Source organism: Meles meles, chromosome 12, assembly GCF_922984935.1.
Source record: "Meles meles chromosome 12, mMelMel3.1 paternal haplotype, whole genome shotgun sequence".
Classification (NCBI taxonomy): Eukaryota; Metazoa; Chordata; class Mammalia; order Carnivora; family Mustelidae; genus Meles; species Meles meles.
The window spans coordinates 47,972,920-47,990,062 of NC_060077.1; the positions used below are offsets into that span (position 1 = coordinate 47,972,920).

At 48.6% G+C, this 17,143-nt stretch overlaps 1 protein-coding gene across 1 annotated transcript in view; it reads right to left on the reverse strand.

Moving 5' to 3' along the window:
• Window positions 1-5,265: 5,265 nt before the first annotated feature.
• The window catches only part of TMEM241 (transmembrane protein 241), a 110,239-nt gene continuing 98,361 nt past the window's right edge, over window positions 5,266-17,143 (reverse strand). Inside the window, exons 14-15 of the mRNA XM_046026079.1 lie at window positions 13,411-13,475; window positions 5,266-6,066 (exon numbers count right to left, since the gene is read on the reverse strand). Coding sequence (XP_045882035.1) covers window positions 6,006-6,066; window positions 13,411-13,475 — 126 coding nt within the window. The 3' untranslated portion in view covers window positions 5,266-6,005. The remainder of the gene's footprint in view (window positions 6,067-13,410; window positions 13,476-17,143) is intronic.

The window sequence follows — 17,143 nt, forward strand, 5'->3', positions numbered from 1 at the left end:
GGCCAGCTTCCCCTCACAGTCTGGTGGCCTGGTGGGGTTTGAAGAAGGGGGTGCTCAGCAGAGCCTGTCTACTGGAGTGCCTGCACCTGTTCTCTGCAGCACGGAAGCCTCAGGGGGGCCAGACTTGTGCATGTCAGCCCAGGGCTCCCAGAGACTGTTCTAGAAGACTAAGGCAGAGGCTACAAGGCTGCTTTTGACTTGGCCTTGGAAGCATCACTTCCACCATGTCCTATTGGCAGCAAGCAAGTCACAGAGCCAGCTCAGGTCCGAGAGAAAGGGCCAGAAACCACACAGGGGAGTGAATACCCTCGGGGTGGGGGTGCGGACGTTCCTTCAGGGGAACAAGCCAGCACAGCCTCTTTCTGGGCGGGGCAGAGGGACAGAACCTGAAGCCAGGGCAGGGCCAGGAGAAGCTCAAGGGCCTCACTCCGTTGACTGGCCTTCCCCAGAATGAGAATCAAGACCACAGACTCCCAAAGAGTCCCAATGCCTTGAGCTTCCAGATGATTCCAGATCCTATTTCAGTACCTTCCCCAAGCCAACCGGGCAAGAAAGATACCATGTTCTAAGCATTCCTAACCCCCTACTGCATTCATACGTGCTTACGTTTTCAGCCAGATCTGTCACTGTACCCCCTTTGGCAGGCCTGCAGACCGAGTGCACTGCCACGCAGGCTCCTTCAACCTTCAGACCGCACAGCCACCAAAACATGCCAGCCCCCGAGAAACCGAGCCTGAGCATCCAACCATGGCTGCTCATTTTGGAAATGGTGAGAGCTACAGTTCGGGTGGGAGGAGCGTCGTTCCTGAAGAGCTATTGGTCACTCCAACCCCAGGCAGGGCAGATTTCAGACACAACCCGAGGGAGAGGAGGCTGGTGGGACAGATGGGGACACTGGGAAGGCAGCTGGGATACCGGCCACAGACCCCATCTTTTGGCAAAGATGTGGTCTCCAGGGAGAAAGCCACGAGTGACCTCACTGATGTCAGACAACCACGTGGAAGCACTTAAGTGCAGAATGGGCAACGCGCTGTAAAATGTGAGGGGCGACCTTTCTCCTTCACAACAGAAGTCTCTGCGGAGAAGGTGGACAAATTTCATCAGAGAGACCTCGGTTTGAGCTCTTGCTGGGTGACCCTGGAAAAGTTACTGAACCTCTCTGAATCTCCTTGGTAAAACGGGGGAGAGTGCTGCCTGCCCCACCATTGGTAAAACGAAATGACATGACACGTAGGAAGTGCCCAGCACACAGCAACATTTGACAAGCATTCAATAACTCAGTGTTTTAGACATCGTGATGGGGTCGGTAACCCCATCAGCTGCTGCCAACACCAATCTCCTCAGCCACTTCCCTGGATCAGAGTAGGTGAGCTGTTTCTTTTTTTATTTTTCTTTTTAAAGATTTTTAATTTATTTATTGGACAGAGAGAGAGAAATCACAAGTGGACAGAGCAGCAGGCAGAGAGAGAGGGGGAAGCAGGCTTCCTGCTTAGCAGAGAGCCCGATGTGGGGCTCGATCCCAGGACCCTGAGATCATGACCTGAGCTGAAGGCAGAGGCTTAACCCACTGAGCCACCCAGGTGCCCCAGGTGAGCCGTTTCAGATGAGTGCCAGCCAACAGAAATGTCACACAAGCCAAATCTATAGACTGCAATTTTCTAGTGGGCCCATTAAAAAGTGTAAAAAGAAATGAGAAATTCATTTTGATATTGTTTTATTTAATATAACATATCAACATATTTCAATCCATAACCAGCATAAAAATTATTACAAAAGTTTTACTTCCTTGTTTTATACTAAAACTTTGAAATCCACATACACTTACACTGATTTATACCACATCTGAATTTGGACGCTTACCATTTCAGTGCTCAGTGGTCACATGTGGCTATGCTGAGTCCCCATACTGGACAGCACAGCCGTCGCAGAAGGAGCTGGGTCAGCCTCCCTATTCAAGAGCTAAGTAGCCTAGACAGTTGGTAGAAGTCTGGGCCTGTGTTTAAGATGCAAGGACCCTCCCCACCCTGCCAGTCCCTAGTCCCAAGGATAAAAACTATTTTTGCAATACTCTCCAGCTGAGTTTGAAGGGAAGAGAAGAAAGGCAAATTGCCATAAATACAAATGGTTTGTTTTTCTTTCTATCCACAGCAATTTAGTAACCATACACAATCACATAGAACCTTGCCTCTCTTGATGGAAAGCACACTCTTTATTTGTACAAATGCAAGCATCTTGGCTTTAACTTGGGGCCAGCAAGGTCAGAGATCATGAGGACCCATAAAGGACATGGCAAAACCGATCATTTTTGATAGAAATGTTACCTGGGGATTCCCCCTCAGACAGGAGCCCAGACAGGGGCCCAGAGAGCCACAGATAATGAGAGCTCAAGAGGCTGCTGAAATCTGGGCTGGCCCCCAGGTCTACAGACCTCTGGGCTCACAGGCATTCAGAGCTGAGCACGTGAACTTGGGAATAAAACACAGAAGTTAAGGCCTGGGGAGAGAAAAAGCCCTAGAAAAGATGGAAGCTGAAGGAAACAGAATGGTCTACTGAAGAAAAATACCTTATCCTCTGCCTCCAGCTAATGTCAAGGTAAGAAAAGACCTGAGATTTTAAAACAATGAAACCGAACCGCTTTCTTACACTACACACAAAAATAAATCAAGACAGATTAAAGACCTAAATGTGAGAGCTGAAACTATATAAATCCTAGAAGAGAGCGCAGGCGGTCATCATTCTGACATCAGCTGGAGCAACATTGTTCTAGCTATGTCTCCTGAGGCAAGGGAATCAAAAACAAAAATGAACTAGTGGGACCACATCAAAACCAAAAGCTTTGCCCAGCAACCATCAACAAAACAGAAAGACGACCTAGTGAATGGGAGAAGATATTTGCAAACGATATAGTCAATAGGGGTTAATATCCAAAATATATAAAGAGCTTATACAGCTCAACACCAAAAGGTCTTCTCCAAAGAAGACCTACAGATGGCCTATAGACACATGAAAAGGGGCTCAACATCACTCATCATTGGGGAAATGCAAGTCAAAACCACAGTGAGATCTCACCTCACAACTGTCAGAATGGCTAAAACCAGGAAGACAAGAAACAACAGGTGTTGGCAAGGATGTGGAGAAATGGGAACTCTCATGCACTGTTGGTGGGAATGCAAACTGGTGCAGCCACTGCGGAAAACAGTATGGAGGTTCCTCAAAAAGTGAAAAATAGAGCTAACTTATGGTACAGAAATTCCACCATTGGGTATTTACCCAGGGAAAATGAAAACACTAACTTGAAAAGACATACGCACCCCTATGTTTACTGCAGCATTGTTTACAACAGCGCAGACATGGAAGCAGCCTAAGCGTCCACTGAAGACTTATGGGTAGAGCAAATGTGGAAAACACACACACACACACACACACACACACACACACAGAGGAATATTAAACAGCCACAAAAATGGGATGAGATCATGCCATGTGAGACAACATGGATAGACCTAGAAGATATTACGGTAAGGGACATAAGTCAGAGAGGGACAAATGCTGTATGACTCCACTTATAAACAGAATCTTAAAAAAATGAATAAACAAACAAAAAGTAGGATCAAAAATATAAATACAGAGGGGCGCCTGGGTGGCTCAGTGGGTTAAGCCGCTGCCTTCGGCTCAGGTCATGATCTCAGGGTCCTGGGATTGAGTCCCACATCGGGCTCTCTGCTCAGCAGGAAGCCTGCTTCCCTCTCTCTCTCTGCTTGCCTCTCTATCTACTTGTGATCTCTCTCTGTCAAATAAATAAATAAAATATTTAAAAAATATATATATAAATACAGAGAACAAACTGATGATTGCCAAAGGGGTTGGGGGTACAGGGTTTGGCAAAACAGCTGAAGGGGGGAGATAGCTCTGTTCCAGTTATGGAATGAGTAAGGCACAGGAATAAAAAGCACAGCATCAGGGACACAGTCAATAGTAGATAGTGATGTCTGGGGACAGAAGGTACACTTGTGGTGAGCAGCGTATACTGTATAAACTTGCCAAATCACTACGTCATACACCTGAAATCAATACAACACGTGTCAACTCTCCTCCAACTAAAAAAATAAAAAATAAAAACAATGGGACCCTGGGGGCGCCTGGGTGGCCCAGTGGGTTAAGCCTCTGCCTTCGGCTCAGGTCATGATCTCAGGGTCCTGGGATCGAGCCCTGCATCGGGCTCTCTGCTCAGTGGGGAGACTGCTTCTCCCTTTGCTGCTTTCTCTTGCTCATGCTCCCCCTCTCTCAAATAAATAAATAAAATCTTAAAAAAAAAAAAAAGAAAAGAAGAACAGGTCTCCTGGAAACCAGAAATGGGCCTATTAACTGAGCATGATTCTTTCCAGACTTAGGAATCTCCATTTGTCTGAATGGCACTTGGAAAGACAGGCTCATGATGACATTTGGTCAGATGCCACTTTCCACGAAAGGAGAAGGACTCGGTCGTATGGAGAGAGTTTTGTGGGGGTAAAAGAACAAGGGTAATTCTAAAGTCAGTTTTCTGCTTGATCCTCAGCCTCTATAAAGTTTAACTTGATGAAGAACTAAAAGCCAACTGAAACAGTCTCTGTGTCAAGGTCACTCTGAACATCTTTACCTTAAATGACATGCAGAGACCACGAAAAACCCAGAAGAGAGATTTAAGGTACCCAAGTTCCAAAGAATATGAATTCATTACCAGTTGTTTCATTTTCCATTTACTTTTTCAACAAGCTGGAGAGAATGTGCAGGAAGAATGGCCCCCGACTGAACTAACCTCATTCTTCACAGAGCCGAGAATGGACAGGCTCACTTCCCAGATGCTGAAGATGGTTCTCCATCGATGACGCGCATGTCCAGCACCGCAAGCCTGGCTTCCTGCCTGGGGAAGGCTCACGGCGGCTCCACTACCTTCTACATCTCCAAGTGACCAAAACCAACACCCAGCAGACTAGCTAAGGGATTTGGACACCGTCATGAGCAGAAATACTGGAGTGAGACACTATTCTCCTAACCCTTCAGTGTGGGTTCTGGATCAAATTACCATTTCATGCATATTCCTACCTTTTGACTCCCAGAGAGGCAAGGTTTAGGGTTTTAATCCAGTTTTTATTCTGGCCTGAAAAATATACTTCAGCATTCAATGATCTGAAATCTCCTCTGAGCCATCGGGGAATTAAATGGATTAAAAGCTTTAAGGAAGAGGATTATAAATGTGTGTGCCTGTGTGTACACATATGTTCTAGGTTTGTTTCACTGTCTGGGGAGTATCGGGAGTTATAAACCCTATTCCCTCTGTTGATCATGGACAAGAGAGTGAGCCTAATACAGGCTGAAGAAAGTGTGTACAGAATTCAACACAACATATGGTCACCAAAAGACTTCAGCACTCAATCCAGAGTAATGGTGTCCTTGCTGGTGTCTCACTTGGCTCAGAACTCCTGGTCAACCCTCATCGCTACGCCTGCCCCCCAGTGGAAACCCTCCTGGGGAATTCTGTCTGTGCTCGTAAGCGGGTGAGGGCGGGCTCCAGGCAAGCCCATGAGAGCAAGGGAAGGACATCCCCAGAAGAGTCTCCAAAGACGTAAAAACACAAAACAAAAAGTGCCAAGGAATACCTTGAGCCCACCATCAAGTAGTCAAAGCAGTGTTTGGTGACAAGTGTTTGACAAGGAGGCCTGTGCATCAGTCCAAGGGAGCAGAGCCCCCCCGTACGGGGGGACTCCCAGACCTGGGTCTGCCCCACTGGGCAGCACGGTCAGCAGAACTTGAAGGAGCCTCTCGAAGCAGGAAGACACAACACAGTCCCTTCTCTGCAGCAGCCCATGGATCCCCAGACGGAGTTCTCCTTGAGTTCTCCTTCATGCAGTGAGACGTGGCGGCCTCATTGTGCCTGCTTTCTTGCCTCGGACACACTCCTCGGGGAGTTCCGACGCCCGGGGGCCGAGTACTCCAGCCAGCAGCCTGAGAGTTGACTCTTCGTGCCCTTAGGAGCCCTTCCGCTCGGAGAAAACCAGCAAGGCCTCTCCAAGGCCCCCGAGCAGGAGGCTGCAAGAGATGGCAAGAGGTTAGCTTCCCCGTCCCCTGAGCCTGGAGGCTGGGGGCCCACGGAGCTGCCTGGTGCCCACCTGCAGCACAGCAAGGGATCCCTCCCTCTGTGGCAGGGACTCTTGCGTCCCCTGCCCAGCCTGCCCAGCCGCTGGGTTGGCCCTGTAACTGCCCGCTTGTCCCAAGTAAACGTCAGCTGGGAGGCAGGAGGGACGTGGGCTGCAAGGTAGGGTTTGCTCCTTCCCTCACCTCCCTCCCCCTGTGCCCAGGAAGGAGGTGGTAGGTCTCGCTCATCCTGATCCGGGGTGTGGGGGTGACTGTGCTCCAGCAAATGCTCTGCCCCAGACACAGCACGGCGAGGACACCTCTCGCAGCCGCCGAGGGCTTTTAGCAGACAGGGGTTGACGACAGGATACCACGCAGGTATCCCTAACCTTGTCATGATTGAGAGCACAGTCTTTGAGCCCTATTATTCCACTGAGGCTAGCAGGACATTTAGAGAGGAAAACACTAAAGTCGAATCATGACTTTCCCATCAGCGCAGAAAGAAATACAGTCGGCGATCCTAAAATGAAAAGGTAGTGGGAAAACTGTAGATGGGGGAAGTCTGGAGGTCTGTACGTTGTTTATTTTCAGCTTCTCTGTAGACAATCTGCTGTCTCTCCGAACCCCCAAATTCCTCCCACAAAGCACTTCTGGGCACTGGGCTGGGCCATCCCTGCAGGATTATGACGGGAGGTCCATGGTGACGAAACGCCCTTGATCAGAGGTGCCAACACGCGCTTCCTGTCTTGTCCTACCTCCTCCACGCACCCGCCCACCACACACGCACATTTCGGCGACAGCGTCTTTATGTTTCTGACGTACACCTGGGATGCCGACTCTGTGAAACACACAGGCTGTGCCCACCACATTCCCAGGGAGAGATGTCACCCATGTGAGTGACTCTGACATAAAGATAACTTGTCTCGTGTGCCCCACTTAGCACAGGAATGAACTAAGTGTGAGGCCACTGAAACAACCGAGTCCCAACTGTGGCTCGGGCATTGCTTAGCTAGGTGACCCAGTGCCTGCTTGTCAGCTTTCGTCTCGTCTGTGCCACGGGAGCTGCTCACATGCAGCAATCTGTCTGAGGCTGAAAGGGACACGCAAGAAGCCACCAGCCCCCACACTTGGCCTCTAACAAACGAGCAACAGAATATTACTGACTGGTGGACTGCCCTCCCAGAGCGGCAATGCCTTCCTCACTGGCCTCAGAGCTGGCTTCCCGACTCTGCTCCAAGACTTCACATGAGGGGCACGTCCTCCTGGTTGAGCAGCTCTGGCCACGGGGTTCCAGCCAGCATCGACAGGTGTCTTATCATGGAAGGCCCTGGGCATCTGGTTTCTCCCTCCATGGGGAAGCCTTCCTCAGACTGACGCAACAGCTGCTTCTTACAACCTCACCTGTGAGTCCAAGTTCTGCTTTCTAGAGCGACAGAGAACAAATCCTTTACCCCCGTCGACCCTAGAGAGCAGGGAGAATCCCCAAACCACCATCCTCTCCTTTCCCTGTGATGAAAGGGCTCCCAGTGAGAGCAGAGGTGCCCGCCAAGCAGCCAGTCACTGGGGGAGGGGACCAGGAGGGTGTCCCACCAGTCAGGGGAACAGCTGGAATGGAAAGGTCAGGGGCGCAAGGGGGAAGTGTGCCTGAGATCTAAAGCTCCAAGTTGGAATAAACTTTCTTTTTTGTACAGAAATATTATAAATAGTAACAAGAAGCCCATAAATTCTGTTGGACACACATTTAATTCATAATAATGTAACTGAAGGTTGTGTCTATGTTATAAGCGAAGCAAATGTCTGAGGACCTTCCTAGATCTATACTCATCGTTTACAGGATTGTCAGCTTCCGAAAGACGGTATGTGGAAACAGGATGCATGTGTTCTGGTCCCTGGCCTAGTGCCAGGGTGCGTGAGGGCCCTCTCACCTCTTCTCTTGGATGAAGGGGAAGCCATTCTTCTGGTACGGGGGGCTCAGCCCTGAAGACCAGGCTGCTCCTTTTATGCGGATCTACTGTTCCTTTCAACATCCCTTAAGGAACACACACACACACACACACACACACACACACAGTCTTCTTAAACCCCTGGGGCAAGTGCAAAGTCACGGTGACCTGGTACGAAGCCTGCACTGGCCTTTGGGTGGGGGAGGGGCTTATTTCTGCAGCATAACCAGGGCCCCAGTCATTTCTACAGCTTCCAGTAATCCTCCTTAGTCACCAGGGAGAAGAATAGGCCACGGGCTGGCTCACTGCCCCTTCTCCCCCACAGCCTTAGAACAATGCCAAGCGTCATAACCTTGCATCTCAACCGCTGGGCTTAGCTACTGCCTAAAACACCAAAGCAGCTTAGAGAAGGCTCAGCAAGGGAACAAACCTTGGTTCCGTGTACTGGAAAGAGAGCCAGGGAGGTGAGCTTTGATGTTGTTTTCTAAACAGCAGGGGAAGCTGACACAGGGTGCAGGAATCTTAATAGCATTACAACTATTTAAGTCAGAGCCTCACTGAACTGTTTGCAAATCTTGTAATCCCCATCATTCCTGAAGTGAACACACTTCATGCAACTAAGACACACACACCAGACTGGAGAGCACACCCGGCCAGAAATACTCAGCACCAGCTTCTCTTCCGAGGGGGGGCGGATTTTCAGTTCCTCCCCAGTCTTTCTCTGTCCTCCCACCCGAAGAGGCCCCGGCTCAGTTTTACACTCATTACTGTGCTTATTCAAGCACTTACTGACCCCATGAGATGGGGGCCCAGAGACTGTACCCTTTTCCGGCCGGAGCTCCTGTATTTTCCCAATGAAGGACGATGAATTCCTATCCTTGCTCCCCCTTCTCCCATCTATATTCCAAACGACTTTGGCTTCCTCTCTCTTCCTCACCAAAAGGTATCTGCCTAATGTACCATTCCCTTGGAGACTTGCTGAAGGACAGTTCATAATCTGATCAATTACTCTGTGTTGAGAGGTAATGAGTGATAGTTACTTAGAAGGCCTTGCTTAGCGTTTTGGAATTTTTTTTTTTTTTTAAGATTTATTTATTTGACAGATAGAGATCACAAGTAGGCAGAGAGGCAGGCAGAGAGAGAGGAGGAAGCAGGCTCCCAGCTAAGCAGAGAGCCCGATGCGGGGCTCGATCCCAGGACCCTGAGATCATGACCTGAGCCGAAGGCAGAGGCTTTAACCCACTGAGCCACCCAGGCGCCCCAACGTTTTGGAATTTTTAACTCAAGTGGAAAACTGATAAATTTTAGCCACTGTGGGGGCGCCTGGGTGGCTCAGTGGGTTAAGCCTCTGTCTTCAGCTCAGGTCATGATCCCAGGGTCCTCGGATCGAGCCCCGTGTCAGGCTCTCTGCTCAGAGGGGAGCCTGCTTTCCTCTCTCTCTCTCTGCCTGCCTCTCTGCCTGCCTGTGATCTCTGTCAAATGAATAAATAAAATCTTAAAAAAAAAAAATTTCAGTCACTGTGATCCTAGCTGCATTCTGGGGTGTGTTGGGGGGAGTACTTCCTTCACCCCTAAATTCACTCTCTCCATAAAGAGGCTTGGGCAGTCTCTGCAGTGTCCTAAACTGAAAGGCATAAGACATCATTAATTCAAAGACGGTATGAGAACACTTTCTAAAGCCTGCTGGTGTTAGTATGGCTTGTGCTAAGATCGAGCATGATGCTAACCCGTGATCAGTAGCGGGCTCTGTGAATGATTGGCAAAGGCGAGAAGTGATCGCAGAGTCCTCAGGACAAAGAGATTGTGTTTTGGTTATTTGTTTTCTCTTCGTGTACCTAAACTATAAGAGAGTCTCTCCTAGTCTAAAAAGAATTCAAAGAAGGGGCACCCGTAACTATTTCTACTTAACAGGGACACTGCTCACAGTTCAGAATTTTTTCTTTCGTATGTGTTCGATCCCCTCTGTTGAAATTTTGGACATATACACCATATACCATAAAGCTCCATTAATTAAAAGTGAATAATTAAATATGAATCTGGATATTTAGATGCGCGGCTTGCAATAGATTGTTTTTGTCATTAAAAACAAGATACTTTTCTGGATAAGAGCAGTTGCTTTTAAGAAAAGACTTTAAAAGTGGACCAGCATTGGGACTTCGGTTTATAATTTTTCTTTCGCACAGTAGTTGGAAGGCTGGCCACTTATTTATTCAGCTCTTGGGACGAGGCAGAGAGGCACACAGGTGCCTGGCTACGGTTCCCTGCTGGAGGAGCTCACAGCCGCAGCCAGATGGGACGTGCACACCCAGCTCTCACTCAGCACTGCGGAGAGTGTGGGAGGGGCTGCGGAGGATCTGACACAAGCCGACCAAGTCTCTAATTTAGGAGATCAGCAGGTTTCTAAGACCTTGCTGAAATTCTGAATGGCATTTTCTCCACTAATCACCACAAACCTTTAGATCCATGATTCCAACTGGGGCAATTTGGCTCCCAAGGGGACCCTGGGCGATGCCTGCAGAAAGTGCTTGGCATCCCGTGGGGGTGGGGCTCAGGTTCACAGCCAAAACCCTACAAGGCACAAGACAACCCCCTATAGTGAATTATCTGACCCCAAATGTCAACAGTGCTGAGGTGAAAAACCCTACTTTATTTTATAGATTTTTATTTCTTTATTTGAGAAAGAGAGAGAGTGCGAGCACTAGCAGGGTGAGGAGCAGAAGGAGAAGCAGGCTCCCCTCTGGGCAGGGAACCCGATGTGGGGCTTGAACCCAGGACCCTGGGATCATGACCTGAGCCGAAAGCAGACACGTAACGACAGAGCCCCCCAGGCGCCCTGAAAAATTTAACTTTAGATGATGAGCTGCTCTGTGCAGCTAAGCTGCTGCCGCCCCCCAGAAGGTAGATAATGACACATTGTGCACTCATTCCCTGGATGGTGACCTCGATGGGGCCTCAGACCATGTCAGTAGCCTCGGAGCCCACCAAGCACTTTTTTTGTGAAATGAATGAATATACGAGCAAATAGAGGTCGGGATGTAGCTGACACAGGGTCCTCAGGTCTCAGCCAGCCTGGGTGGGGAGGCTGTGTTGACTTCCAGCATCCATGCCCACAGAAGGGGGCAGCCTCTACCTATTCCAGCAATGGGTGCCATGTGGAAGTACATGCCCAACGTAGTTGCTGGTCCCCATTTTCAGAAGAATCTGGAAATGTGGACCCTTATGGGGAAGTCACCTGATTTCTCACCTTGACTGATTTTAAAATTTGCAAACCAAAAAACAAGAAACAATGATACAGGCAAACACAGTGGGTCCCAACAAAACAGTTCTGCAGTCCGGGCTCTTTGGGACTTCTGATCAGCCTAAGCTCCCACAAGCCAGAGGGCAGCCCTGCCTGGGGCCTCAGCTCTGAGAGCTGGTCAGCCGGTCTCGGCGTGAGCATGCTGCTGTATGGCCAGCACGGACCAGCTCTGTACGAAAGATAGGAAGTCTGAAATGTGGTCTGACACTCCTCTTCTGGGGGTTCACTTTGTGGTTGGAAAATTCTTGGAGGCTGAAAACACACCATCCTTAAACACAAGAGTTCTCAAAAATCAGGAAATTCCAAAGTCAAGGTTCCTTTTGCAATAATCACACATGCCGTTTCCTTGATTTGGGTACACACAGCCTTTCTTTCCGTTTTGTTCAGGGCATCCCATAAAGCTCACAGGATGTGAAAGAGCCTGGAGGCTTGGCCCCTTCCAAGCTGCTGTGATACTCGGCCTGAGCATTTCCTCCCGGCTGGAGAGCCACCTCGCTCTGCTAGTTCTCACACTCAGTTCCACACCTGGGTTTTTAAAGTTCATTCTGAAATTCTGCACAAAACAGAGTTGTTGGAGGCCCACTCATGAGAAAGAAAACCACCGTTGAGAATCTAGAATTCCACCATGAAGGTGAAGGTACAGACATTTGGGGACCAGTCTCAAGGGTGTACTAAGATATCTTGGGTTTCTGGACATCCTGCCTACTGCGGGGGTCATGCCTTCCTGGAAGGACAGGTGTAGGGGAAGAAGAAGGGAGCAGAGGGTTAGCTTCCTGCCCCACAGCCCCAGCTCCGGTTCCAAATCACTAACTCGCACCATTGGCCCCTCCTGCATCTCTACCCTTCTCTGTCTTCCTGGGGCCAGAAGGCCCAAATCTTCTTTCTCCCACAGCCTCACTAACCCTCTCTGTTCTGCATAAGGTCCTACTCAAGCCAGTTCCATAGCCCTCCTGATGGCCCATCCTCTCTCCTTCCTGCAGCCCTCACATCTGCTGTGCCTTCAGACCATGACTATCTAATCCCACAAACTATCTTTATGATTTCCCTGACCCCTCCCCTCTTTGAGGGCTGAATGATGTCTCATTTTGCATGCAGCAGTCACTCAATAAATATTTTCAGCTAACTGACAGAATTATAGTTTATAGTATTAAAAAATCCAAGACCGTGAGATCTTTGTCCTATGATCATTTCCCTGGACATTCTTAGTTCACCATGTCAGCCCTTGAACAAGAAATAGAGCTGTCCTGTCCTGGGAAATGCTCCTTCTGTGTTGCTGTCAAATTATCTAGAAGCTCTTCATGGATGGTCATACTGGTGAGAAGAGGACCATTTGGCTAGTTTCTTTAACACCTCCCTTATGATCACTTCTCCCTAGATACTACCTACACTGCTGGTAAGTCCTTGGCGTTTGCTAAGTCAGTCCTAAGGAGGGACACAAAGGTTATAGGACCCTGGACACACACAAGTCTGGTTTTGAATCCTTGTCAATCATAGCAGCTGTAAAATCTTGGAAAAATCACATAATATATATAAAGTTAGTGGATCACCAGTAGCGTTTATGCTTGTGTGGCTGAGTGGCCGAAAGACCCACTTCTGCGGGTGAAGCTCTGTTTCTTGATTCTGGATGCGGCTGTAGTAGGTTCGGGGTAATCAGTTTGTGGAAATTCATCAAGTTGCATGTTCATGACATGGGTAGTCCTCGGAGTGTGTATTTACAGGTCAATAAAATATAAACCCCGAATGCCCTTTCTTCAACGTTGGAGAGAAAAAAAATAATATCCTGATGAAACCCAAATAATGGGGTGCCTGGGTGGCTCAGTTGGTTAAGTGACTGCTTTCAGCTCGGGTCATGATCCTGGAGTCCCGGGATCGAGTCCCTCATCGGGCTCCTGGCTCCACAGGGAGTCTGCTTCTCCCTCTAACCTTCTCCCCTCCCATGCTCTCTCTCACTGTCCTTCTCTCAAATAAATAAATAAAATCTTTTAAAAAAAAGAAAGAAAGAAAGAAAGAAGGCCAAACAATGAATTTGCTTTTCCTTTCTCCTTGCAGAAGACTTACCATCCCACTGTCGCACTGGTCAGGATCATATCAAACAGCAATACCGACGAGCCAGCTGTGAGCACCTGCAGGAATAATTTCAACGAAAGGCCATCAGAGCAGCAGGACATGGGTAACCTTCTCCAGAGTCCTTGTTTCCAAGCTGAGTTCATGTTGGTTCAGATCCCAGACATCACCCGTTTCTACTTCACATCCTTTCCCCCACACACTTGCTAGGTCACTGTATTTAGGGCTCCCTCTGAGCTAAGTGTTTGGTAGAGAAAATGCTAAGTCCTAGTCTATTTGGGAGGTGAGAACCTTCAAAGAAACATTTAACTTCCCAGCTCTTCAAAATGGAGGCACTCAGCCAACATCTCACCTATCTCTCTGCAGGGCAGGGGGATAGTAAGAATATGCATTTCCATCTTGTCTCAGTGTGCAGAAAGAATCCCCACGTCCAGTTGTGCTCATCTGTCTGTTCCCACATCCTCCAGATAAGAACTTAGCCGTCACCCTGCCTTTGCCCACAGTACCATCTCTCCCCTGTCCCAATGCCCCCATCTTTCTGGCTCATGATACAAGTTCTAAGAAACCAAGTGCTTCCTGGGGAGGAAAAATTAAATCATTAATTTGTTATTTGCAGGGATGCCTGGCTGGCTCAGTTGGAGGAGCGAGTGACTCTTGATCTCAGGGTCATGAGTTCGAGTTCTGCATTGGGTGCAAAGAGTACTAAAAAAAAAAAAAAAAAAAAAACTTAAAAAAATTATTCACAAATACCTAGAAGCCAAAAGAGAGAGTAGAGGTTACCCCCACATCTCTCAGAGCTGGAAATGACAGAAAAGTCTCTTAGGAATGGCAGTAATGGGACTCCCAGTCCCACAGTATACTGAACAGTTGGCACAGAGAGTATGTGTGAACCAAAGACCCAACTTGGTCACCACGTGGAATGCCTGCTCAGGAAAAGATATTCCTCCCCCTCCCCTGAATCTGTATTCTGAAGTGCAAGACAGCTTTCATTTTCACCTTAGGGTGAGCCTAAGGACCTGCTTTCTTGCAATGAGAAGCAGAAGCAGGTTGTCAGGGCACCTGGGTGGCTCAGTCAGGTAAGTGTCTGCCTTCGGCTCAGGTCATGATCTCAGGGTCCTGGGATAGAGCCCCACCGCAGGCTCCTTGCTCAGCAGGGAACCTGCTTCTCCCTCTCCTTCTCCTCCTCCCCCTGCTCATGTGCTCGTGCAAATAAATAAACAAATAAACAAATAAACAAATAAAATCTTAAAAAAAAAAAAAAAAAGAAGCAGGTTGCCGTGGGATGGGTCCCTCAGGCCAGACACCCTGAGAAATGTGAAAAGTCATCATGCTGTCCTAGAGGCCTCTTCTGGTCTCCAAACTAGGAACCAGGCAGCAAGCAGGTGGTCCTAAGGAAGGAGTATGGTTACATGAGTCTCATCCTCATTCACCTACCATCTCAAGAAGAAATCTGGAAATTTAAACCAGGAACCTTTGGTACAGAAACTCTGAGAGGTTGTAGAACCTGTGTAATTTACCCACTTGAGGTCCCTCTCCGTTTGCTTCCTTTATTGATTTTCAGCAAAACCCCTGACAACGAAACAGACCTGTGTTGTCTTCAGGAATAAAAATGAAGTGGCAACCAGATCAGTGAGACAGCTGCAAAGCAGAACCCGAAGAACAAGGGGAAAAAGTTTGGTCAAAGTGCTGGGGGGAGGGGGGCAGGTAAGTTCAACAGCAGGGGGAATGGCAGCTGTTCTCCTACCCTCCCTTTTTTTCACCTAACGTTATGCTTAGGACCTTTGCACCTATGGTCCTAACTGAAGGGCGCCTAAAATTTTATTAGCTTGCCATGCAACTGTTTGGTTTTGGAAACAAGGTTACACTGACCACATAAGTTAGTGCGTCGGCTTCTCTGCTTAGTTTCCTATAAAGGATGAAGGCGATCTTGACTTCAGATGTTAACTCTGACTTGAACACCTTGGACTTGGGCCTTCTAGTTGCGGCTGGCCTGTATTGGCCACTGTCCTAACCAAATCTTCTCTTTCTCCCTGATTCAAGCTTGTCATTTTCCCTTTTTCCAAAAATGTGTTTCGTCTAGATTTTCCAAGTCATTAACATTTCGCTATTTGGGAAAAAATACTGTTTTTTCTCATTTGTGCTCACTTTTATTACCTTCCCTTTTAATCTTACTTTTACTGTCTTTTTCTCTCTCTTTTTTTTTTCCTTCCTTAGTCTTAACCAAAGCTCAGCTTGTTAATCACAATTTACTTTTGCCACTTTTTGGATATTTCCTGGGACGGAGCCAATGGGGATTTCTTAGAACCACTGAAACAGGCTCCATCCTACCGATGGATGGCTGTGATGTTGGCAGCTTGGCGTTAACAGAACCTCCCTACATTTGTAAAGGGTCCAACTGGCCTTTCCTTATTCTTCACCATTGTCTTCAGGCCCTCCGCCCCTTTCCACCAGCTCTTCATGGCCTTCTTTGGTGGGCTCCGTCCCTTATTCTCGGAGTGTCTCTCACACGGCTTTCTGTCTGGTGTGCAAGACCACCACCTCCCACAGGGCCTGAAGTCCTCACAGCTGGGACCGCGCCTCCCTACAGGGCCTGAAGTCCTCACAGCTGGGACCGCGCCTCCCTACAGGGCCTGAAGTCCTCACAGCTGGGACCGCGCCTCCCTTCCTCCGTGTACCTCTCTAGCTCAGGAGGAATCCCGTCTGCCGGGAGACAGACAACCAGCCTGCTTATTCCCATTCACTGCACCTTTTGCCAAGAAAAACACATCTTAAAACTTCCAAACCGGCTCTTACTTGAAACTCAGATTGGTTGGGTAGCCACACCAGAGCCTCTGCCATGGACTGCTTCCTGGAAATGTTTGTTCAGTCGCCTGTCTTTCTCCCGGGGCACTTTTTCAGACTTCTCTAAAGTTTCATCTCTCAAGGAGCACATTTTCGACTGGCTGAGACACCCACTCAAATGTCACAAACAGGTGTGTCTTATTTCTGTAACGACCGTGCGGTGAAGTTGTCTACACTACGGAGCTACGGCAAAGTTCAATGGACCACTCTGAGATGTCTTCAGAAGAACCACAGGTTTCTGAGCCTTCTGTACTTTCTTTTGTTTCCACTTCCAGCCCTAGCAGTTACCATGGAAGGCATTTCTCTCTCTTTCTGCCTCTCACCAAAGTTCTACCGCTTCACAAAAGTCAACTGCTGAAGATGGAATGAGTAGCAGTCAGTGACACCTGACAGAGAGGCAGACACTGGGCAGTGGGCCAGCCCAACTTGCCCACTAAGTGACTTGCACCCACACACCAACCTCACCAGGTGTGAGGTTCAAATGCATGCCTCAGCAAAGAGGAAGAACACTCAAAATTCGGAATGATAACACCTGTTCGTGTCAAGGGTCCAGTCCACTTTCAGTTCCACCGTGGAACAAACAGAAACCAGGAGTAGCTAAGGGGTCATGGCTGGGTGCCAAGTGTCATGGTCACTTAGGGGCAGGACCTGAGAAGTGGAAGGGACTCCCCCAAGATCACAGGTGGGGGAAACTGTGACCTAGCGATGGAGGCTCCAGGGGCCTGGGACCCTCACAGCGGTGAGGAGTAGAACCAAAGCTTTGTCTCCCAGGTCAGCCTTCCCTCACAGCCAGAAACTCAAGAAAGGGCCCCCACCAGCTCCATAAAGCTTGCTTTTTTTTTTTTTTTTTAAGACTTTATCTTTCAAGTAATTGCTACACCCAACG